The 25,152-nt window shown below is 39.3% G+C and overlaps 1 protein-coding gene across 2 annotated transcripts in view; it reads right to left on the reverse strand.

The window, feature by feature from the left end:
• The window catches only part of LOC128620625 (ADP-ribosylation factor-like protein 15), a 73,571-nt gene extending 48,458 nt beyond the window's left edge, over nucleotides 1–25,113 (reverse strand). Inside the window, exons 1-4 of one of the 2 annotated variants that reach the window (XM_053645833.1) lie at nucleotides 24,708–25,113; nucleotides 24,454–24,622; nucleotides 6,960–7,104; nucleotides 6,252–6,311 (exon numbers count right to left, since the gene is read on the reverse strand). In XM_053645833.1, the coding sequence (XP_053501808.1) occupies nucleotides 6,252–6,311; nucleotides 6,960–7,104; nucleotides 24,454–24,561 (313 nt within the window). In that variant the 5' untranslated portion in view covers nucleotides 24,562–24,622; nucleotides 24,708–25,113. Of the gene's footprint in view, nucleotides 1–6,251; nucleotides 6,312–6,959; nucleotides 7,105–24,453 lie in introns of both variants that reach the window. The other variant, XM_053645832.1, reaches the window with a different exon arrangement.
• Nucleotides 25,114–25,152: the final 39 nt, after the last annotated feature.

The following is a 25,152-nucleotide window of genomic DNA, read 5'->3' on the forward strand; positions in this document are numbered from 1 at the left end:
TCGAGACGTTAAACGTGAGCATGTGGGGCTTCTTCGCCTGTCAAAGCCTCCGGAATCTCACGTCGTCGTCACGAGGCTGATGGGAAACGCACACGGACGGTTGGCCTGCTTTGATACACCAGCACCCACCCCTACCCTCCCCTTTCTTCCTGGCATCACTCATTCCACTGAAAACTCAACACCGGATCCTTGCCGAACGTCGGTAACGCAGCAGGACAGAGACAGAGAGAGCGTCAGGACGCGAAGCTGCCTCCGTCTGTAAAGCGTGATATGATCTGTAGGGTTCATGTTCGTGACATAACTCTGTTTTTGGTGGGGGTGGCACTTTACAGAGCTCTGTTATTAACTCATCTCCTCACATGAGGAAAAGCTTACGAAAAGAAAACGCGGCATAATGGGGTGCACTCTCGAATTGTCCGGGATTGATAATTACCAAGTAGCAGGACTTGATGAAGAAATGCGTTTGTATTGAAAGTCCAAGTGTGCTGGTGAATTTTCGATTCTGATTGGTCAGAAGGATTCATTTTCTAATAAAGCAGCTCTATCAGTAGTGCAGGGTTATATTAACGCGTTCGCTCTAATATGATACTACAAGAACAAGGTGGAGGAACTGCTCTGTACGGAGCCAAAACAGTGGTTTAAATCTGTGAGGGCATTACTGGGGATGGAAGGAGATAGGAGAGATGTGGTGTCTCAGGATTATAAGATGTTCAACATGAGATTGACACCTTGGCTAAAGATTTTGCTTCTGCACGGGATCAAGTGATCCATACGTCTCCTTCTGAGGAAGATGTTATACAGAAGCTGTCAAATGATAACTTGCCCTTGAGTACTGGGCAAGTTAAGGCTCGACTCAATGACTCGAAGACAAAACGAATGCTGACTGGTCCTGACTGCATTCCTCCTTGGGTCTTAAAGACCTTTCATGAAGAACTGGCACCTGTGTTATGCGATATCTTTAACACGTGAATTCACTATAACATTTTTCCCCAAACACAATGGAGGGAAGCTATGGTCGAAGCTGTTCTTAAAATAGCAAAGCCCAGTTTTTTCCAGCAGATTACCAACAGATCTCATTAAATAGCTGCGTTGGGAAAGTGTATGAAGGAATCCTCAGAGATGCCATTCTGGAGGATACAGCTACAAAGATTGCTCCATGGCTTTATGACTCCACTGACACAGCTCTATTGTAGAGTCAGATTCTACAATTCTGGCAGGAAGCACTTAATAGCAACCCAAAAATGGACATCCATGCTGTTTATGTTGATTTTACTCAACCCTTTGACACAATTGAGCACTGTCAACTGCTTCATGCTCTGGCTGACATGCATGTCAGACGCCCCATTTGGCTCATTGTAAGGAGCTCTCCAAGCAATAGAGAGCAAAGGGTGAAGCGGGGTTCCTGTGTGTCTAACTCCTATCCAATTCCAGATGGTGTTCCCCTGGGGGACTTTTATCCCCTCTCTTTTTTGTCATCTGTATAAACAGCTTGGATTCACGTCTGCCTCCCTGTGTAATTCCTGTGAAATATGCTGATGATCTAACGGTCACTGATCTTCAGAATGGGATCCATACCTGGCCGAACTCAGAAGGCCTTGGATCCAGTGGCAGATTGGGGACAGGAATTTTCACTGGGAATGAATGGAGCATGGATATGGTACTTAGTGCCAGGAGTGATGACAACATCCCCTCTCCTCCTTCTCCTGTAATTTCTGGCCACGTAATCAGTAGAGTCTCCACTTTTAAATCGCTCGGAGTTCAAATTTCATCTGATCAGTCATGGGAAGCCCACATCAAGTATACGATTGCGAAGTCACGCCCAAGGATCTATTATCACAGTGTTGCAAAGAGAGCGAGTCTCCCAATGTTTTAACGCAAATATATATTGACTTTATATACGGCCAGTTATTGAGTATGCCAGCCCAGCTTGGGGTGGACTACCAAAAGGTCTCTCTGAGGAGTTAGAGAGGGTTCAAAAACGCTGCCGTCGGAAAATACTGAAGGTATTCCGACGACTTCTTTCCCATCATTGAGTGAGAGGCGTGATGAGGCCACCATACGTACCCTCACTAACATACTCAAGGACAGTTCGTCGCCACTGTACAGTTTCCTGCCCATGGCTCCAACTTATTTACTTCGTGGACATTAGGAATATGCTGTGCCCAGGTAGAACAAAAAGGCATGAACTTTCTTTTATTCCTCATGCTCTTAAACTGTTTTATAAGTGACATATATATGGTACTTGATGAATTGACTATGATATGTTTTAATACATTTTTTTCAGGTTATGTTTACTAACAGAAAACGGAACTGGTCTTTTATTTTATGTGCATTTAAATTGTTTTAGAAATGCCCTAGATATGATGCGTGATTATGTTTTATGTTTGACGCATTTCAGGTTGTGCTGCTAAAAGGAAAAGTAACTGCGCCATTCTTTTTTGTTCTGTGCTGAAATATCCTGCCTTGTGAAACTTTAAACAAATAAAACTAAATATCATTCGTATAGTAACATTATAGTAAAAAAAAAAACATCACTGATATGGTATAAGTTTCCTGTATAAATGTTTGCTTAACTTTTATGGGCGGAGGCTCCAGTGTCAGAGGTAAAGCTGTAACTTTAAGTTTTCCAACACGAGGAACTTGATTCGTGGACATTCCAAATCATTCAATGTAACTATAAATGGCTAAAAAGTATGACATGTCGTTTGTTGCTGTGGTATAAGAGGAATAAAACACAATACAGGAAAATTATAACATAACTTCGGGATGTTAACATTAACGCTGCTTCATCACACCACCTCATTGGTGATTACTCTAGATGAACATCACTGTGTGTGTGTGTATAAAAAAAAAGTGTCTATAGTTTAACCTTTTGATCTTTTTTCCAAAACATTAACAAAAATACTTTGCTCTCATGGATATCAAACAATTGCAAACACAACAGAGGTTTATCCAAAAAATATATCTTTGTTAAATCTAGGTGTGCAACAATTATGTTCATCCTTATAATGTCATATGTGAAAAATATATTTGAATTTTATTCCCATTGATATATTAATATTTTTAGTACACCTGGGTGACTAGGAACAGGAAATTGTTCAACCATGACTTCCTGTTTCACAGAGGTATAAATATGAGGTAATGGATAGGCCAAATTCCCTTCGTCATTCATAACAGCGGGTAAGAGCGAGGAATATAGCTGTGATGTGCGGCAAAAGGTTGTTGAGCTTCACACAATGGGGCGAGTCTATGAGAAAATAGCACAAGCATTGAAAATGCCCATTTCCACCATCAGGGCAATAATTAAGAAGTTCCAGTCAACTGGAAATGTTATGAATCGACCTGGAATTGGACGCGTGTCTGTATCGTCTCGACACACTGTGAAGAGGACGGTTCAAGTGGACAAAAAATCTCCAAGGATCACAGCTGGAGAATTGCAGAAAGTCTCCAAAACTACAATCTGAATCACCTACATCACCACAAGCTGTTTGGAAGGGTTTCAAGAAAAAAAGCCTCTACTCTCATCCAAAAACAAACTCCAGCGTCTTCAGTGTGCCAGACACTACTGGAACTTCAACTGGGATCGGGTTCTATGGTCAGATGAAACCAAAATAGAGCTTTTTGGTAATAAACACCAGAGGAGGTTTTGGAGCACACAGAGAGGTAGCCATATGGAAAAGTACCTCATGCCCACGGTTAAATATGGAGGTGGATCTTTAATGTTTTGGGGCTGTTTTTCTGCCAGAGGACCTGGACATTTTGTTAGGATACATGGCATCATGGACTCGATCAAATATCAACAGATATTAAATGAAAACCTGACCCCTCTGCCAGAAAGCTTCAAATGGGCCGTGGTTGGATCTTCCAGCAGGACAATGATCTAAAACATCATCAAAATCAACACAGAAATGGTTTACTGACCACAAAATCAAGGTCCTGCCATGACCATCCCAGTCCCCTGACCTGAACCCCATAGAAAACCTGTGGGGTGAACTGAAGAGGAGAGTCCACCAGCGTGGACCTGAAATGTGAAGGATCTGGAGAGGTTATGTATGGGGGAACGCTCTCAGATCCCTCGCCATGTATTCTCCAACCTCATCAGGCGTTATAGGAGAAGACTCAGAGCTGTTATCATGGTAAAGGGAGCTAGTACAAAGTATTGACTAAAAGGGTGCCAATAATTGTTGCACACCTATATTTAACAAAGATTATTTTTTGGATAAACCTGTGTTGTGTTTGCAATTGTTTGATATCCATGAGAACAGAGAATTTATGTAAATGTTTTGAACAAAAGATCAAAAGGTTAAACAATAAAGACAATTTCACAGCCTTCTTTGCTCATATTTATCAAGGGTGCCAAAATTAATGGAGGACAGCGTAGAGATATTTTATATATTATATATATATATATATATATATATATATAAAAATAGTAAAAGTTCTGTCTTTCACTCTTTCACCCCTTCTCACACACACACTAAAAAAAGATGATGTCCTAAAAAAATAAGTACGCAAACAAAACAGTTTATTACTCACAACAACTAAATCCCCAAATCAAAACCCCGAGTATCAGGTTGCTTGATGTTTTTCTCTTTGGCTTTGGAGATGGTGTGAAATCAAAATAAACATACAGAGCGGGCTTTAGGATTATTTATAAACGCGCCTGTTTGCTATTTTCCGACCCTGTGTGGCGGCGTGGATAATTTCTGGGTTTGAATAGTTATGTTAAATAAAATTCCAAAAAAAACAAGCTTTGGGGGAGATTTTATTTTATTGACGGAAGTCTACAGGATTTCTTTTTGTTTATACTTCTCAAAGAAATCCTATTTCAGGCCTTTAATTATCAACTCCTGTGAAGACATTGGCGACATCTGTCTTACAGATTCATCGTGGAACGCACGTGGTGCATATCGAAGAGACGCGTAAACAGACTGATTAAGGAAAAAGATTCACGGAGTCACGTTGCCGTTTATGTTTATAACGATTCAATAGTCCCGCCCCCTGATAGCAGGACTCTGGTAAGCTAGGCTATATTAAATAGTTCTTTCTAAGTAGAGTACATATTTAAGTGCATATTTTCATCACCTCCGCATTTACATAAGCCCACATTAATAAAAATACAGGTGAAGTTAGATGCTAGAATGAAGCTCGGTTCCGAAACCAGACAACATGTAGTACGGGAACGGGACTCTGTGCACTTTTAGTCCGTTTGTGGAGTCTGTGTAGGTATAAAACACAATTAGATAATTATGTAAATAACTGCTTTACAATGTTTCTGTGCACCACATCTAGTGTTTAATTTCTCCATGACCCTGACCAGGCAGGTGCTAAGGATGAATGAAAGAACGCTAAATGTTCGTGTTAACCTCTTGCTTGACGACGACTTCCGGTGAGCTTTCTTTCATTTAAAAATAAAGAAAGAAAGAAAGAAAGAAAGAAAGAAAGTCTGTCTTGTGTTCATATTTGTTAACATCCTCGGAGTATACGTGACAAGCTTCGCTTGTGTTGTGTTTCACTTCAGGTTCAACCAAAGGTGACCTCTGACTCACCAAACAAATGACCGGGCATAGTTTTGGGGCAAGACATCCCACCAGCTGTCTCTGGTAAACATTTCTGTTTCCAGCTCCCTACAGCCTGTGTGAGTGTGTGTGTGAGTGTGTGTGTGTGTGTGTGTGTGTGTGTGATTCTGTTTCATTACAGTAGACTTAAAAAAACTGACTAGTAATGGTTCACACATCTGCTGGTTAATCATTTGCAGTAGTAATGCAACCTTTAAACTAGTAAAACAAACAAACAAATACAAACAAACAAACAAAAAGGTGATTTGAATTCTTAACGTTATTAACATGTTCCTGGATACTTTGATAAACGTTTCCGAATGTTAGCTTTAGGTTTACTAGAGAAATTCATTAAAACATTTCACTTTTATCATTTAAAATAAATAAAGAAAGAGAGAGAGATGTATAACCAGAATGTTAACTTATTAACAACTTTTAAAACTAAACCAAACTTAAAATCACCCAGAACTGGCTTTTATTTGGGGGGAAATTAGTGACTAGTCCTGCACAACAGTAAGGAAGAACTGTACACCATGATGCTCCCGCCACCATGCTTTGCAGCCCTCCCCCCCCCCCAACAGTGTTAGAGCAACATATTTTTACTGTAAATTAATACATTTTGTACCATTTTAAGAAATTATCTGACAGTACAGACAAAACCCAAGTCTAAAACCCAAAGAGTACACCGCTTACCTCCCAGCTCTTTGACATTTAAGATGGCGTTCTGGAACGGCACTGCTTTAATGCTAAAACCTGCAAACGAAATCAAATCATCACACACTTTAAAAATAAAAAAAATAAAAAATCAAAATCATACAGATTCTCTTCCGAGACCTAGTACAATTCCTGGGAAATGATCATGCATGAAGAGACGATGATGGCATTACTGGGAAAGACGTACCAAGGTGTTTTTTGAGAAGAAAAAAAAAAGAGGCGTTTCAGAAAATGTAAGTGATTTGAAATGAAAATTCCAATAAAAAAAAAAAAAAAAAAAACAGATGTGTAATGGGACTTTTTGTGATAAGCGTGACTACGTACATTGCAGAACAACACTGGCTTTTAACGTTTACCAGGGTTGCCAGGTTTCAACAAAATTCCCACTTCAACTACATCTCAAAAACTGACGCAAAGAAATTGGAAAAATAGTTTTTTTTGAATTACAAACTGAATTTTTAAAGTATACATGTTGGAAACAAGTCCACTGTAGTGCACACGCATTAAAACTAAGCCAATATTGCTTTTAAAAAAAAAAAACTCGACCCTGGCAACCATTAAAGGCTTCCCATTTACACTTAATCACTTCCTGTTAAAATGTCTGCTTAAATGTTTGTGTCTGGGATGGTGGTTTGATGTGTGTGTGCATGTATGTGTGTGTGTGTGTGTGTGTGTGTGTGTGTTGACCTGTAGTAGGTACGATAGTGTCTGTGGCTTCGCTGCACAGTCTGGAGAGTAGACTGGTCTTTCCGGAGCCCGTCAGTCCGATACACACTACATCATACTCCGCTCTGGGAGGGGGCGGCCCTTTACAACACAGAGCTCTGAAACACTGAGAGAGAGAGAGAGATGGGGGGGGGTGGAAAGAAGAAAAGGAAATAAATGGTAAGACAGGGGGCATCAAAATACATGTGTGTGCGTGTGAGAGAGAGTGAGAGAGAGAAAGACTGTGTGTGAGGGAGAGATTGTGTGTGAGACTCAAAGGAAAAAAGAAAGAAAGAAAGAAACAGCATGACACGCTGGTATCAGTGCACTGACCATAGGTGTGATTAAACAAGTATGGTACCAGACTCATACACCATACCTCATACCCTATCCCTGATACCCCATGCTTGTCACCCCATACCCACACCTGTATCAGAGCATCCCTTCTAAAAACCCCAACCCATCCCAGGATGTACTTGTCTCACATCTGTTAACACAATACTGTGAGAAGAAAAAAATCCACTCCACTGCACACTTCCACCAAACTCGTCTGTTCGAGATCCGCGATTAAACGTCATGACGACGCCAGATATTTAAAGAACCGCCCTTTTAATGCTGCTTCTTGTCCCTTAATATGGCACCAATAAGGCAGATCAAACAACACAGCAGAAACGAAGATCAAAGCTCACAGAAAACCTGCTATTGAAGTGCGTCAGTCTGTGTGACAGTGTGTGTGAGAGAGAGTGTGTGTGTGAGTGTGTGTGTGTGTTCATACAGAGGTCACCGACCGGGCCGGGACTGGAAACACAGATTTATCATGGTTGGGCCTTTCCCGTAACAGATGTGTGTTTGTGAATGATATGGAGAGTTGAGCTAGAAAACACTTACACTGGTGGATAAGAGCAGATGACGTGTGTGAGAGAGAGAGAGAGAGAGAGAGAGAGAGAGAGAGAGAGAAGAAAAAAAAACCTAAAGACTAACTTTTATTGGTCAAAGTAAATAATCACTCAATATTAGCACAGGAAGAAATGACCATGATATTAGAGTGATGTTAGCAAGTCTTCCTGATGGAGACGGTGAATATAAACTGCTTTGTAGAGCAAGACACGCCCCTGGGGGCATCACATACATGCTCCAGAAAGAGAGAGAGACACAAAATTAGTATAGGATGAGATGTCATATTTTCCTAGAAGTGACAACTGAAGCAATATTATCTCTGAACATACCATGTCCTGCATTAATAAATTATATTATAAAGAAGACTGTGAAACTGTCTTTGTTGTTTAAACTTTTGATCTTTTGTTCAAAATATTTATTATTGGCACCCTTTTAGTCAATACTTTGTGCTAGCTCCCTCTACCATGATAACAGTTCTGAGTCTTCTCCTATAACGCCTGATGAGGTTGGAGAATACATGGTGAGGGATCTGAGACCGTTCCTCCATACAGAACCTCTCCAGATCCTTCACATTTCGAGGTCCACGCTGGTGGACTCTCCTCTTCAGTTCACCCCACAGGTTTTCTATGGGGTTCAGGTCAGGGGACTGGGATAGTCATGGCAGGATCTTGATTTTGTGGTCAGTAAACCATTTTTGTGTTGATTTTGATGATGTTTTGGATCATTGTCCTGCTGGAAGATCCAACCACGGCCCATTTGAAGCTTTCTGGCAGAGGCGGTCAGGTTTTCATTTAATATCTGTTGATATTTGATGGAGTCCATGATGCCATGTATCCTAACACAATGTCCAGGTCCTCTGGCAGAAAAACAGCCCCAAAACATTAAAGATCCACCTCCATATTTAACCGTGGGCATGAGGGACTTTTCCATATGGCTACCTCTCTGTGTGCTCCAAAACCACCTCTGGTGTTTATTACCAAAAAGCTCTATTTTGGTTTCATCTGACCATAGAACCCGATCCCATTTGAAGTTCCAGTAGTGTCGGCAGACTGAAGACGCTCGAGTTTGTTTTTGGATGAGAGTAGAGGCTTTTTTTCTTGAAACCCTTCCAAACAACTTGTGGTGATGTAGGTGACTTCAGATTGTAGTTTTGGAGACTTTCTTTCTTAGTCAGTATATTAGTTCGTGAGGTTTGGGTAGTCTCATACGACTATTTTTTTTCGAGACGAGCTCTCAGGAGTGGCACAGAGCATCATCGTCATCATCCTCCTCTGCTTAGCTGTACACTCGAGCCGTCGATCCAAATCTCACTAGCCAATGGGAGTTAGAAAAAGTTCTGACGTGATTTATCTTGGTTTCCTTTTTTTTTTTTTTTTTTACATCACAAAAACCTGCCATTTTAACAGGTGTGTGTAGACTTTTTATATCCACTGAAGAAGGTATTTTTCTGAAGAAGGTATTTACATGCAACAAATCTAAATAATAATAATAAATTATAATAATAAAACTATTGATATAATATTAAACCTATGTTGCATTATTATATTATGTTACTACAGAACACTATAAATATATAGCAGCGAGCTGTAGAACAAAAACACCACGCTTTTTTGTTTGCAAAAATATTCATATCGTTAATTCATAACCACACACACACACACACACACACACACACACACACACACACACAGTGTTTGATGTGAGGAAGTGTGTGATATGAAATCAGGCACAGGACGACGCTGCCCTCTAGTGGCTTTATGAAGTAACACCTGAGAGACATCCTCATCAAATACAGGGGTTTATGGGTAATATTTCTGAATTGTAATTGGTCAGATGGTGATTAATTCTCTAGAACAGCAGCTCTGACAGGAGTGCAGCTTTATATCAATGCGCTTGTTCTAATATGTAATCGTTTCTATAGTAACGGCTCGTTCATAGGGACGTGTACGGCAGACGCTCCACGTAAACGGATTTAAAAATTGTTCGTAATCGTTGATACGGTGAAGTTTTCTGTAACGAGAATACATGTTAATTTAACATTTACGGAAGGAGGCTCGTGTCACTGCTTTGTAACAATCAGACGGAAAGAAAGATTCTGTAATTGTCAACAACGTGGAAAGAAAGAAGGAAGGATTCTGTGTGTCAAAAAAAGAAAGAAAGCATTCTGTATGTCAAAAAAAGAAAGAAAGAAAAAGGATTCTGTATGTCAAAAAAGAAAGAATGAAGGGAAGGATTCTGTACGTCAAAAAAGAAACAATGAAAGGAAGGATCCTGTACGTCAAAAAAGAAAGAAAAAGATTCTGCAATTGTCAAAAATCAAGAAAGAAAGAAAAAGAAAGAAAGACAGAAAGAATATGATGAGCTGAAGGAACTTCATGAGAACCCTGAAATAGGAACCTTTTCCGAATCATCTCCTGTATCTTTCAGGAAATGAGGAACCTCTACAGGAAGTGCAGATGAAACACTGATGAGCTCGTTATTGGATTCAGAAGTGTAACAGAAATCATTCAACACCGTCACCACCAGGTGGCGCCAAACAACAAAGTTTACTTCATTTTTATGTCTTTGAGCTCCAACTACACAGATGACCAATTTCACTGTTAAACACCACCGCGCTTTGAAAATCTACTCATTATGTGAATGAGCCGTTACTATAGAAACGAAGAACATATTACAACGATCTCATTTATATAAACCTGACCATCCCGTTCCAGCCGGAACTACTTTCCAAGCAGTGCCATTATACCATGCACACTTTCCGACCCAGCAGCAGATTGGAGAAGATAACCTCACTGAGGTGTAATAATGATTCACTCAGAACTATTCAAACCGCAGGAGAACCTCTGGAAACTTCAGGATTAATCTAAATGTCACAAGATACAAGTTCATGTTCACTGGGATAGCTTCAACAAAACACACACACATCTATTAAATTCACAAACACTGCCTTCAGGGAGAGATTAACAGCACACGTGGGATGTTAAAGATACGGCAGTGAGACAGGAAGTCGTTCTCCGTTATAGAACAGGACCAACCTGTGGAACTGCACCGTACCTCTCAATCTTATAGCCAGAGGACATGCAGTCTGTGTGTGATTGAGAGAGAGAGAGAGAGAGAGAGAGAGAGAGAGAGAGTCTGAAAGGAAAAAAACAATGAAAAAAAAGACAGAAGAAAGAAAGAACAGCGTATCTACAGGTACCAGAACTTCAAATTTAATACTTTTTAATACCATATTAAAGACATTTCCAAAACATTTGAAGACCTGAACGTCACTTCGATCATGCTAGACAGGGTAGCCTTCTCTAGAGGTAGATATGAGAACAGTGAAAGAAAAAAAAAAAAGAAAAAACAGTATTTCCTTCCCATGACCTCCCAAGAGAGGAAAATATATAAAGAGAGATGGGTTACGGCAATCAGAAGAGAAAAAGTTGTGGGATTTATCATCACTCCCTCAGCAGAAGGTTTTTTTTTGTTATTTAATGGCAGGATAATATAACAAGTAGTGTTCTAAATAAACACACTTTTTAAAGAAAATATATAAATATTTTTATGTGTTCGACCTCGTGGCTTTTATTTTGGAGGAAAGTCACAGGAAGTCCTCCGTTTAATCGTAAACATTTTAATTCACTTCTCGTTACTGATCAACTGAAACGCTGTGAAGCTCTGCACACAGAAACGTAGAGATCACGCTAACGCATAACCAGAGTGAATCTGGGCGTGTCGGGTCTAAAGGCAGGGTATACGCGACTCAAACTCACTGCAGGAAAGAAAGAAGGGTTTAGTCATATCAAGAATGTAGAAAAAAAGAAAGAAAAAGAACGATAGAAAGAAAAAGATTTAGTAGTATAGAGAATGTAGAATGAAAAAGAAAGAAAGAAAAAGATTTAGTAGTATAGAGAATGTAGAATGAAAAAGAAAGAAAGAAAAAGATTTAGTAGTATAGAGAATGTAGAATGAAAAAGAAAGAAAGAAAAAGATTTAATAATGTCAAGGATGCAGAAAGAAAGAAAAAGAAAAGATTTATTAATATAAAGAATGTAGAAAGAAAGAAAAAGATTTAGTAATATCAAGAATGTAGAAAAAAGAAAGAAAGAAAAGATTTAGTAATATCAAGAATGTAGAAAAAAAGAAAGAAAGACAAGATTTAGTAATATCAAGAATGTAGAAAAAAAGAAAGAAAGACAAGATTTAGTAATATCAAGAATGTAGGAAGAAAGAAAGAAAGAAATAATAATAATGAATAGGGTTGTCACGGTACCCAAATTTCAGTAGTTGGTACCAATACCAGTAGAACTCCACGGTACTCTGCAGTCACTCGGCGATTACGCCTCCGTCTGATGGTGACGGAGGTCGTGGTGACTCTGGGTATCTGCTAAAGCTAGCGGTGTGGAATTACGTGCGTTTGACGACATGCACCATCACCTGGGAAACGGCTAATTCTTCTGGTTAGTAAAAAACCGCTAGTGTTCCATTTAAGACGATACTACCCTCGTAAAATTCATACACTAGACCATAGAGTGCATAGTGTAAGTGTATAGCATGGCATTTGGGACACAACTTTGGCCTGTATTCTCCGATTTTCATAACAGATTATTACTGATTAGTTGCTGCAGCTCTATTATTATTATTATTATTATTACCGTGATAAATTTGATGACACTCTTCTCTGTAATATAGCGATTATAATCTTGTACTATTATTTTTAAAAGATGTTACAATGTTGATTGGAAGTAAACTTGCTCTTTAAAATATTTAAGAAATGAAACTGTATTAAAACATTTAATATTATAAAATGCTATATTATAAAACATTTTTTTTAAAAAATCAGATTTTCTCCTCGTTTTGAAATGTTCAATCATTTATTTATTTATTTTTGAAAGTCTATTTTTTATTAAAACACTACTGAGCATGTCAGCGAAATGTCTTCAATGATCAAAGCACGCAATTTTTTGACATATATCGCCCGAACCTATTAATCATATGCGTTAAAGCATTTATTTCCCTGGACTTTTTCCTTTTTATTCATTCATTCATTCATTTATTTATTAATTATTTTTTAAAAAGATTTTAAAGATTCGTAACGCGGCGATACAATTTCTCGGCCAGTTTATTTTTATCATAAAATCGTATAAAAAAAAGTAAAAAGTATAGAGATATAATATATATAAAAAAAATTGTAATAAATACAAATAAAACACTAAATATAGCGCCATGGCTGTTTTTTTCGTTTGGTATCCTGCCCTCGCCCTGTAAGCGGCGTGACCAAAACATCAGCACGAAAGGAAGGAATTTGATAAGAAGGCTGAGGATGGAGTAAGTTTGACCTGGAAAATATCATTTCCTTAAATTAAAAAAAAATAATAAAAAATTAAATAAAAGGAAACGCATGCCTGTGAGATTACTTCCCTGCCATGACGTCGGAAACGAGGTTTTTGTTTTGCGTTATATTTGTTTTAAGACGGAAAATGGAAAAGATTTTTCTTCTGAAAAAGGATTACATAACTTTTATCATTTCTTATCGTGATCATTTATAAGCGAAGGTCATAACGTCTGATGTTTTCACATCAATCAGATTCACAGTGAGACTTTAATCAAATCGAAAACCTTTTTTTGGTTGTTGTTGTTATTTATAGAAGCCTAAATATAATTTTGGATCCTAATCCTCTCTCTCCTTCAGTCTTTCTTTCGGTAAGCAGAACTCATTTCCTTCTTTGTTCCATCTTCATGAATATAAAAGACTAAATAGGGATTGGATTTTAACAAGGTTTAAAAAAAAAAAAAAAGTATATAGTGTCGTTCTTTAATGAAATATGGTTTAAGCACAAATTCTGACTTTTAGCATCTGTTCCTATTAAAGTTGGGTCTATAAACCTCTAATGTCACTCATGCTTAGAGATTCTGCACTTTTACTCCATTTTGAAGACTCGATAAGAAAAAAACTGACCTTCTGTGAGGAGTTCTGAGCTTTTATACAGACAGAAATCACGTTTGTCTTGACATTCCCCAAATTACATGTGGTTGGGAATAATATTTCTGTAGACATTCAATTATCATCTCAAACGTCATCTCGAGATTACGACTTCTCTCCAAATCTTGACTTCTCTCGCAATTTCAACGTACCTCAAATATTCAGATTCATCATCTCAAGATTTCGATTTATCATCTCATAACCAACACCGTTCAAATATTTTGACTTGGAAAAAAATCTCTCAAAATTCCGACTTCAAGATTTCGCCTTATTTTCTTAAACTTTCGACTGATCTCAAGATTCTGACTTATCATGTCAAAGTTTTAAGTAATTATCTCAAAATCTTAATAAATCAATAAATTCAAAGTCTGATCAAAAATCTGATTTATCCCGAGACTCTTGAATTATCTTGACGTAGTATCTGACGATTTGAACTTTTTGATTTTGAAAAGTTTGGATTTGTCTCAAGGTTCTGATTTACTATCTCAAAGTTTGAGGAATTATCTCAGAATTCGAAAGTTATCAAAATATTCTGAATTCTCAAGATTCTGATGTATCTCAAGAACTTGGACTGTTGCAGGCAAAAAAGTTTGATTTTCGGCGGCTTTTTTAAAAAAAAATGCAAACATATTTTGTGCTTTTTTTGGCGGAAAAACAATTTGAATTGGCGAAATTGCAGTTGCACGAAGTTGTTTTGTGCTCTCATTCGCGCTGATGTCTGTTGGTAAACGAGACCTTTTATCGGTACTCATCTTCGATGCACGTGAATCTCAGAGGGCTTTGTGTGAACGCACGATGTGATCACGTCACACGACACGTCTCGGCCCGAATCTGCTGTAATTTAGGAAAATCGCAAGCTCCACCGAACGCCGTGGCGTTTGCTCGATTTTGCGTTCATTTCTGCGATCGTGAAATCCTGGAGGGACTGACTTTTCAAGATTTCCACTTCCACAGGAATCTAATTTCACTAAGGAAACAAATCAAGATCACGATGATTTTAACACAGTTTTCTTCTGCAGCTCCAGGTCCATCAAACACTTTAAAAGCATTTCCATTCTCATGAAACCCTTAAAAGTTTTATTCATAAAATAAATACAAAGCGCTTCCCTTTCAGAAAAGGTTGGAAAGTAGAACCTCTTCAGAAAGCTTGAACCGTTTGTGAGTATACGCCGCTAGCAAACGTAAGCGTTCTGATGCATACCGCGTAACGTGAAACTGTGTGTGTCTAACCTGATTTCTATTTATTCTGCATTTCGTGTCGTGTTGGCACTGGGTGGCATTTCCACAGAGAGCTGGGACGTTCGCCAGAACGCTTCGAAGCAACAACAGGAAGGTCCCAAAACGGATTATAGGATTTGTAGGAAGCCCCAACCCCCCTTAATACTTTACAAAAGACAATGCTAAAGAATGAACAGATTCCATTCATTCACACAACGAGAGCGGGAAAGGTGGTGATTATCGCCGCCTGTGTGCCATCCAGACGGCATCGTATGCCAAGTTTACAGTCTGAGACTGCAATCGCCAGAGCGCCGTAGAGACAAACAACACTGCTGTCTGACTGCGATGCGGACGGAGCAAACGCTCGGACTGTCTCGCTTCCAATCAGACAGAAAACCACAGGGGCTGTGTGAGATTGAACCAAACAAATCTAGTATGGAATTTTAAACTATATAATAAAGGAAGTTATTGATAAAGAAATTTTCAACCCATTATCACATATTTCTCTACAGTTTTCCTGAAAACCTTCCGTGTCGTGCCGTTAAAGGAAAACTACCGGTGAAGAGACGGCGTCAGAGCCAGCGTTAGGGAAAAATCAAACCGCATCGACCAATCAGAATCCAGAATTCAACAGTCACAAACAGCTCAGGAAATATCCTGTAAGAATAAAGGTTTTCAGGTCATGCAAGATTAAGAGTAGAATAATACCCTCGTGGATGATGTACAAAATGACAGAACGCCACGTTAAAGCTTTGATGAAGAACATAATCCAGGAACGCAACATTTCAACCCGGTCCTGATGGGGAATTTATTTCTTTTATTTTTTAATTAAATGTTAAAAGCCTACTCCAAGGAAGAGGAACATCAGGAGGGTTTGGACTCGGTTTGCTCCTCTACAGCTTCTCCGCACATCCAGTAAACAACTGGTGGAGCTTTCCTGGTTGAAGAAGTGTGCGAACATACAAACATTTTGACACGACTTTACGAAAAGATTGATGAGTGAAACCTGTTGCAGGTCAGTCCCTCCGGGATTCTGCATTCTCCGAAATCAATATATTATATTTGGAGGAGCTCGCAATTGATCAAAATCACCGTAGATTTTCCAGATTTGGGCTGAGACGCGTCATGTGACGTCATCGCGACGGGCATTCAGCCAAAGCCCAGGTCAATTCACGTGCGTTGAACATGAGTACAACGAAAAGGTCTCATTTACCAACAAACATCACTGTGAAAGACAATTCTGCACAACTGCAATTTCGCCAATTCTAGTCATTTTCTGGGGGAAAAAAAACACAACAAACTTTGCAAGTTGCATCGCAAATTTTGGAAAACAAACGCGGCAAAATCAATCCTGTATGGACTGAAATCTAGTCCTTCTTGTTACTAACATGTATGCCAGAAATATCAAACAGGTAGAAAACTCATGCAGATATGTGACCTTGCTGTGACCTCTACCCCACTGAACCCCTTTGCGATGAACTGGAACCCTGACTGCACCTCAGGCCTCCTCGACATCCCAACATCACTAATTCTCATGCAGAAAGTGTGAACGATCACAAATCCCCATGGCTACGCTCTAAAATCGAGTGGAAAGCCTTCTCAGAAGAGTGGAGCTTTTAATCAGATCTAGGTTTGTAAGATTATCGGAGACTGCTCGAATTCTGAAGGTTTTTTTTAACTCCCTGAAGTCGGACTGTTTCTGAAAAATAGAACCCATTTTTCATCATAACAATACGTGGACCGACAGGAGTCGGCCCGTCACCGTGGGACCCAATAAATCCCGTCGACTGGGAGCTCACAGAGGCAGAGGAAGCGGCTCTTTTGTTTTCCTAATTCGTGACCTATTCCCACCCTGTTCCCACCTTTCACAACAGAGGCCATTTTTTCAATGACATCCTGTTTGGGCGCTTAGGCGATCCCCGTTTCCCAGCATGCCCTTGAGCGAGCTGGTCAAGGCCACAGGGAGCGCTCTTCAATCCAAAATCCTCCACCACCACCCTGACCGAGACCTGACGGCTATATCCTGCTTTATCAAAGCACGGAAGTGTGGGGAATAACGTGGTTCAGGTTCCCACTCCTACTTCGGCCTACTCCTACTTCTACTTTTTTTTTTTTGCCTGAGGAGACCTGGACATACATCACATTATAAACAGACCTGTTTCAATTCATGCGAATTTATGCCACGGCGCTGATGAATTCTGGATTCTGATTGGTCAGAATTTAACGCTTTAAAGTAAGTGAGATCAGGAACTGACTTTTTTAACGCTTAATGCAACTATACGTAGATTATAAAACAATAAACTACTGCGGTATACATGTAATAACACACTGTGGAAGTGCTGTTACAGGAAATTAATCCACTTCCAAGTAACTTCGCTTCATCACACCACCCCAGTTAATACAGGTTGTGAAACGCTGTTGGAAATCTACCCTCGGGTTAAATTGTACCATTCCAGGCCTATTTCTGCTGCCCCAAGGCCACTTTTTACTATCCTCTGGGCTTATTTCTACTGACCCAGGACCTTTTTTTTACTGCCCCAGGAAATTTGACCATTCCAGGCCAATTTTTACTGTCCCGGACCAATTTCTAGCATTCCCAGAGCAATTTTCACCACCCCAGGCCCATTTTTACTGCCTCCAGGCCAATCTTTACCATCCTCTGGTCTTATTTCTACTGACCCAGGCCCTTTTTTTACCGCTCCTGGGGCAATTTTACCATCCCAGGCCAATTATTACTGCCCACATGCCACTTTTTACAACCACCGGGCCAATTTTACCATCCGAGGCCAAATATTTCCATCCCCAGGCCTATTTCCACTTCCCCCAGGCAATTTTTACCACCCCTGTGCCTATTTCTACTGCTCCTGGGCCAATTTTAACTGCCCCAGGCCTTTAGGAGGCCATTCGTTTCAGGTCCTTCAACACTTCCTTTCTTGCACTGGAAAAAGAAAGAAAGAAAGAAAAAAAAATCTATGAAATTAATTATTTGATCTCAGCCAATCAGACAACAGGTTGGTTTTAACTGTAAATACACTGCGTCACTGTGACTGCTCCAGTGGTGTTTAACGCAACAGTTCTTGTTTATAAAACGGTTTTTCCAACACCGACTCGTTTCTCCTGACTTAGGAGCCTTGTCGTCTAAATAAAACCCAAAGTCCCAAGGCTCAACGCGTCTATTAAAGAGATCGAGCTGATTACGTGGCTTTTTAAACACACCATTAGCACTAAGAGTAACTCTCGAAGCTCACACAGGGCACTAATGACCCACATTAACCCCCGGGCTCTCAGCAGCTACTACAGAGCTTCTCGAGCAGAACGTCCTGCACTCGCCACCCACCGAGTACCTCGACCCACGTGGCTCAGAAATAAATAGACACCGTAAACCAACGGCTCTGAGAACAAACACCACACACACACACACGAAAGGAGAACTGGTTTTGGTACTCGTACGACGCTCACTGGTGTTTATTTGATTTTATCAGTGGGAGGTTTGGAGGACGAAGGGGGTCACAAACCTGACAAAACATTACGCGGCTAAAATTACAACAAAAAATGGAATATAATCCATGAAGAGTTTAGAACAACAGTATAATCAAATCTCCTTTTATTTAAAGGTGAACTCGAAAGCAGGGCTGGGCGATATGATAATACGATATCAGGGATCGTACAGATGCTCCATAATGAAATTCCAGGACTTTCAAAGCACGATTTTTTTTTTTTAATTTTTGGTTTTCCAATACTATACATGAGATGTCAGTGTACTCCACGTGAGTGACACGCTGCCAACAACTTTTGCTAAAACGTGGCTAGATGCCGTCATGCGCTAATTAGCATATTCATTATATCGTCATGTCGAATTTGCATCTGTGCATCTTTGCTACTATTTCTTTCCCAATAAAGCTGTTCTCATTTACATATTTTTCGACGGAACGAGTATGAAACGGTGACTGAAACTCGGCCCGTTAAGAGACTACATGTTCACAAGCTGTTGCGCCGCAATAATAAATATATCCAATTTAAATACATTTTAAAAAAAACAACTTTTTTTGCAGGCATTAAACAGTGTACCATCCAACACAATAAATCTTAACACATATCGCGTATTCTAGAAATTTCTTTGAGAATAGTGATATGATATTTTCGTCATATCGCCCCACCCCTAGTCTTTTTCCATTTCATGGAAGGTGTTTACGGCTCCACGAGGGAAATACGGATGGAAAGAAACGAAGACGTTGAGAAACAGGGATTTTCGGAAGTTTATAGAACGTCGCGATTTTACCGCGGTTAATTTGTTTTAAAAACGTTAGCTAGACGTGGATTTGGCATTAACGCGTGGATGGATTAACAGCTGTGAAAACGGAAAGCGTGCTGGGTACGCTTAACAACAACGGGCAGCTAGTAGAAGGAAATCTGTAACGACAGAAAAACGTCAGGCCGGTTAATCGATTATTTGTCGATGAAGCTGAATTCTCGAATCGGATTGGTCGGAAGGTATTTCCTCACACACACACGGGTCTCAAAAAAACTGCGAAATCCTGTACGGAACGAATAATATGCGAAATCTTCCATCAGCTGAGGCATTTGTTTATGGCTTATGGGTCCGTCCTCCGATGACATGCCGTCGTTTCTTTTATCGTAATCGAATAATTATTTTCTTAATTTACAGGTTTGTGTTGGCTCAATTTCTTTCTTTCTTTATTTATATTAAGAATATTAAGACAAAAGTCACAAATGTACCGTAATAAAACAAACAGTGATCACGTGACAAACTTACCCAGAGCACCGATCCATCGTCCAACACCGTTCGCACCACTTTACGTTATTTTTGGCGCATCCCAAACATTTACCCATGAATAGAGCTTATGGAAAATCTACAAACGCTAGCTGTTCAGGATAATAACACGATCCATGCTAAATATTATTATCGTTAAACTGACATGGCTAGCAGTGTGAAGGAAACTCAGAGAGTCTGAGAAAACAGAAAACAGAAGTCATCTCCGTGCCAACGATGCAGGCCGAGGCTTACAGTCCATCCGAGCGGGAAGGAAACTCACGCCGAGACCCCGCTGAACACCACGGGACATTTTTCCATCCACCTGTAACGAAGATGAGCATCGGGAACACGGCGATGGCTGGAAATACGTGGGAAAGTCCACATAAGTCGACGGTGACGTAGGACGGGAGGAGAAAAATAAATAAAACGTGGAGACCCTCATTATCCCATCGATCGTATCATGAAAACAAGGCGTACAAGTTCAAATAGTAAAAGCAGTCGAATCAAATGCGATGAGGTCGAATCGTGGAAATGTCTCCATGGAGAAAACGCCGTTGAAGATCTGATTTTTTTCTGTCCTTTTTTGTTCCAAGGAGCTAGGACCATCCTGAGGCTTCAGTAAATGGGTGAATAACCAAAATGTGTTGTCTGCCATGACACAAAGATGGCCATCGTAATTACACCAAGTAAAATATAAATAAATAATAAAAATCTGGTGATTTTTCAAAGCCAATACATATGTAAAGGTAATCACGCAAAAAAAAAAATTAATTAAAAACAGACGTGCAAGCTGCATTAGACCATTTTATTAGCTGTGGAAAATAACCACATGGTCTGTGAATCTTAGTAACTATGCTTCCATCCACGTTACAAATTTAACTTATGCGAAAAAATTTGAATATCGCATAAAACATCTGCAAATACAGCACCGTTTCTATCCCGTGTGTTCAAGAGAACATGAAAAACGTCACTTCTGGGGAGACCAGCGCATCTCGCTCTCCGCCATTTTTCTTTTCTGAGCCAATTATCCAATCACATGACTTGTTGAGGCAAAGTCACATGACTTTTTTTTTTTTTTACACACATCGAGGTATTTATTCGGTAAACGTGTTTCCGTCGTAGTTTATACATGCGTCTTTTTATCGAACAAAAAAAATGATCCGCCGCAAATGAGCACGTACGGGGTTTTTATGCGTTTTTGAGACATTTGGTGTTCACATCGAAATTTGCATAAAAATACGTAGATACACAGCTAGTGCGACTTTCCGCACGTACGCTCTAAAATCAAAGTTTATTAAAATGTCTTAACTTCTTTTCAGTGCTCCAGAGTAAAAACAAAGACATGAGAGAGACACAGCGTGTGTTATAAAGCACTTTATGTCGTAATGTTTAAAAGCACAAACACAAGAGGCTTTAGATAAAATCGTGATTATTATTTGGGACGCGTTCGTTTTATCTCTCAAGTATTTCATCTGTTTAAAAATAAAACGAACGAATTATAAGAAAAATACACACAAATAAACAGCTGTAGGTGACGCAGTGGAGAAATATGACCTCTTGTACATGTCACGTTTACGCTCAATGTTAAGCAACTTGGAAATGAGTTCTGTGACACAAGGTGACATCCTGAGATTTTTCAGCCTACAACAACAAAAAATAAATAAATAAACGATTTATTCACTAGATTTCACCGGCCAGGAGGACACGTGACATTAACCAGAGAAAATCCCAAACCAAAAGAGAAATTTCTGCAGACATGGACACTCGAGCGCGCTATGATCCTAAAGGCCAGAACGTCCAGGTCGACTTCCTGGAGGAAACGCTTCTATTTTGAGAACGCTGGTCACAATGTGCTGAAGTAAAGACGCCACAAGGCTACTGTTTGGGGGATGGGGGGGGGGGGTTTCCCACCCTATTGACTAAGAGCAAATTTAAATGGTTAACAATAATAATAATAACAATACGTATGTTTCCAGTGTAGCCAAGTTTGATTATATGATTACACAATTACGCTTTTTTCTTTACGATATACTCAAACAATATGGTGACGCCGTCCTCACGTCTTCATTCAGCAGCCGGTTTAGTCCCGTTGTGGAAGTTCGGTCTAAAACCCACCAACAGGATGAAGGCAAACGTACGAGACGGCTACAAATACACCGGTCTCAAACATGGACGGAAATCTCTCCTTACTACGTCAAGCTCACCCTGTTTGTGTTTACGCGACCTCGTTTTCTGCTCAAGCTGATAACTGAAACGTTGATGATTGTAGTGCTGGGTGATTTGACCGATTAATCTGAATTACTGTTTGAAAAACCTCCAAAAACACTATTTAAAAGTTTAAACACCTCCTGAAAACTTTATAAATAAATCGCGCAATTTTTCAAATGTAAAAAACAGGGCGGAAAAAACAACATCGTACTCCAGAATCATTCATTATGTTGAAAAAAAAGTGATTTTTTTTTTTTGCAATATCGCCAGACGCTATCTGATCGATGACGTAAACAGAGCGTGATAATTTTCTTTAATCGTAGGTCTGTCGTTCAGATTATACGATATCGCTTCGAGAGCCGTGATACGTTTCCGAATGTTTGACGTATTTCCCTCTGAAACAAGAAGTCAGTGTGATGGTGTGTTGAAGTTGGCCAATAGCGTTCCAGATATGCCATGCTACACACCCTGCCCAACCTAAACGTTCTGGAGCGTGATTACAAATCAGACCCCCCCAACCCCCCCCCCCCCCTCCCAAAAAAAAAGTGCATTGTTTTTTTCCCCTGAAGTGAGGATCTGTAGTTAAACTAAAACCAGAACAGCGTCCGAAACTTTTTTCTAGAAATATTATTGTAAATATTATTGCGGTTTGTTGTATTTTTTCTGCTAGATAAAGTACCATATTGTTGTTAATGACACTACGGGACAGGAACAATAAGCTCTGGAATAACAGCACTTCATTTAAAAACTATTCAAGCAGTTTCCATAAGCACGTAATTTAATACCTGCCCTGGCCCTGTGGTGTTATATAGCACTTACTGCTGTACTCTGTACAAAAATACGACGTAAGCACAAATTCAATAAAGTTTTTCACTCATAGTGATGTTGTATAGTATTACAGTCGCAATCAAAATTATTCAACCCCCAGTGCAAATCAGGCTTAATGTACAGACTTTCAGATGTTAGCGATGAACAAATCAAACAAAAGCGATTGAAATGGTTCGACACGACGAACGCTTCAAGTGGTTTCCCCAAATTCAACTGAAAATGCAACTTATAATGATTTCCCCAGTCTCAAAATTATTCACCCCCCTGAATAGAATCCCTCACAACGGCACAAATATGCAGAACAGGTGTTGTCTCAAGCACACCTGATACTAAACTAATCAAGGGCTTCATTAGTTACAGCAGGTGTGCTTGAGCTGGAACACATGAAATACCTGAACCTCTGTGAATTTTTACAATAAACCTGATTTGCAATGGGGGTCGAATAATTTCCATCGCAACTGTAATATTAATTCAAGCGTGACTTGTTTATAATGCATCTTAGTATAGCGACCGTGCTGTATTCAAGAGGTCCGTTTGCAATCAAAACAAAACCGAAAACGAGCTAAACCTCGTTTTTATGTACATTAATAACAAAAACAAAGGCGCGACGTACTGAACGTTCAGTACTACAATGTGGCAAAGGATTAAATACGCTACGTGTTTAATTTACACGAAAAAAAAAGTTGCATACGCAATTTTTCAGCAAGAGGAAAGATTAATAGCATCAGCGTCAAGAGACGTTTCTTGTGAAGATGGACTGCTTCATCATAAACCCTGGCTGCATCTGCGAGGAGGTTACGATTTCACAGTTGACCCCCGAAAACATGCGTGTAAAAAAATTAGAGACAGGGGTTTTATTCCTTTCAAAATATTAATCGTTAAGTTTGTTTTTTTTAAAACCTTTTGAATAGCAGTGTTTTGCCATTTGTTTAGCTTTTAAATAAATACTACATTATATTAGATTACTTTAATCCAGCTTGTTTCACCTTCACATTTTACCTTTTCTATTCGAGACATCTAAAACTAATACATTACATCAAACATTTGAATTGTTTAATACTAAAATATTTTAATTATAGATTTTTTTCAGAAAATAAATATTCATACTCTCATCAATATAGTAAACAACACTTATTGCTCATGTTTGTGAAGGGTGCCAATAATTTTGCAATTGACATAAGGAACAAAAGTTGGGTGCACTGTGCCTTTGTTTGCATGTGTAATGACAATAGTTAGACTGTTTTCCTTTAGAAAAGAAAATGTCTCATTGGGACACTATTTTTTACAACAACAGAAAAATAAATAAAATAAAAACCGTATTTTCAAGCCATGTATGAGACCTGTCAGTGAAACCCAACCTCGCATAAAGTATTGATAAATAGTGATTTTTTAAATAAAGAGTGATTTTAATCATATACAGTACAATGTAATAAACATATATTTAATAAATTCATGCAAATGAATATTGTCGTTCAAGTGAAATTGTTCATTTAAGGCAGATGAGGACCGTTGGAAGAGGGCGTCGAGCTAAAGCAGCTAGCTTCCAACCTACAATCTGAGGGAAAAGTGTTTTATTACTTTACCAGATAATCCATGTAATGCCTCGAAATCTCGCTGTCGTCCTCAGGAAAGTGAAATCCAGGCTGAAGAATCAGATTTCCCAAAGAATTGTCCGTGTAAAGCGACTGCATCCAAAAACTAAGGCAGTGTGTGTATATATGTGTGTGTATGTGTTATGTTCCCCGCCTCTCCCTGCGTTAGAAAAACATGAACGTTAGCTATCAAATACCTCACAATAGCAACAATAAGCCGTCTTTTCTCTCTATATTAGACTTACGAATGTTTTAAGATGTCTTGTTACACATTCATAAACATAGCTTTGTAGCACTTCTCTTTATTATTAAGCCTTAAAAATAAACAATGAACAAAACTCCAGTGAGTGTCAGTGTGTTTAAGGTTTTGGGCAGGCTAAAAAAAAAACTGCTAGCACGAGTTCACGTCGATGCTCTGTCGCGATACTTCAACCTGACGTCACGCGAGCTAATCAAGCTAAATCTAGTACAAAAACTCGATAAAACTCGATCGAGTGTGGTTTTAAACATAAAATTTGAGGTAATCTTATATCAGTTGTATAAAACCGAACTGTTTCCTGGTGTCAATCTGGCTCCTAAATGTCAGTTTCGGAACGAGCTCTGTGTTGGTCGCGTGATCAAAGTCGCTTCCCATTCGCCTCACAGAAAACTGTTGCTAGGAGGGTGTTGCTAGCACCTATGACGCGGCAA

The sequence above is a fragment of the Ictalurus furcatus genome, chromosome 16, assembly GCF_023375685.1.
Source record: "Ictalurus furcatus strain D&B chromosome 16, Billie_1.0, whole genome shotgun sequence".
Lineage (NCBI taxonomy): Eukaryota > Metazoa > Chordata > Actinopteri > Siluriformes > Ictaluridae > Ictalurus > Ictalurus furcatus.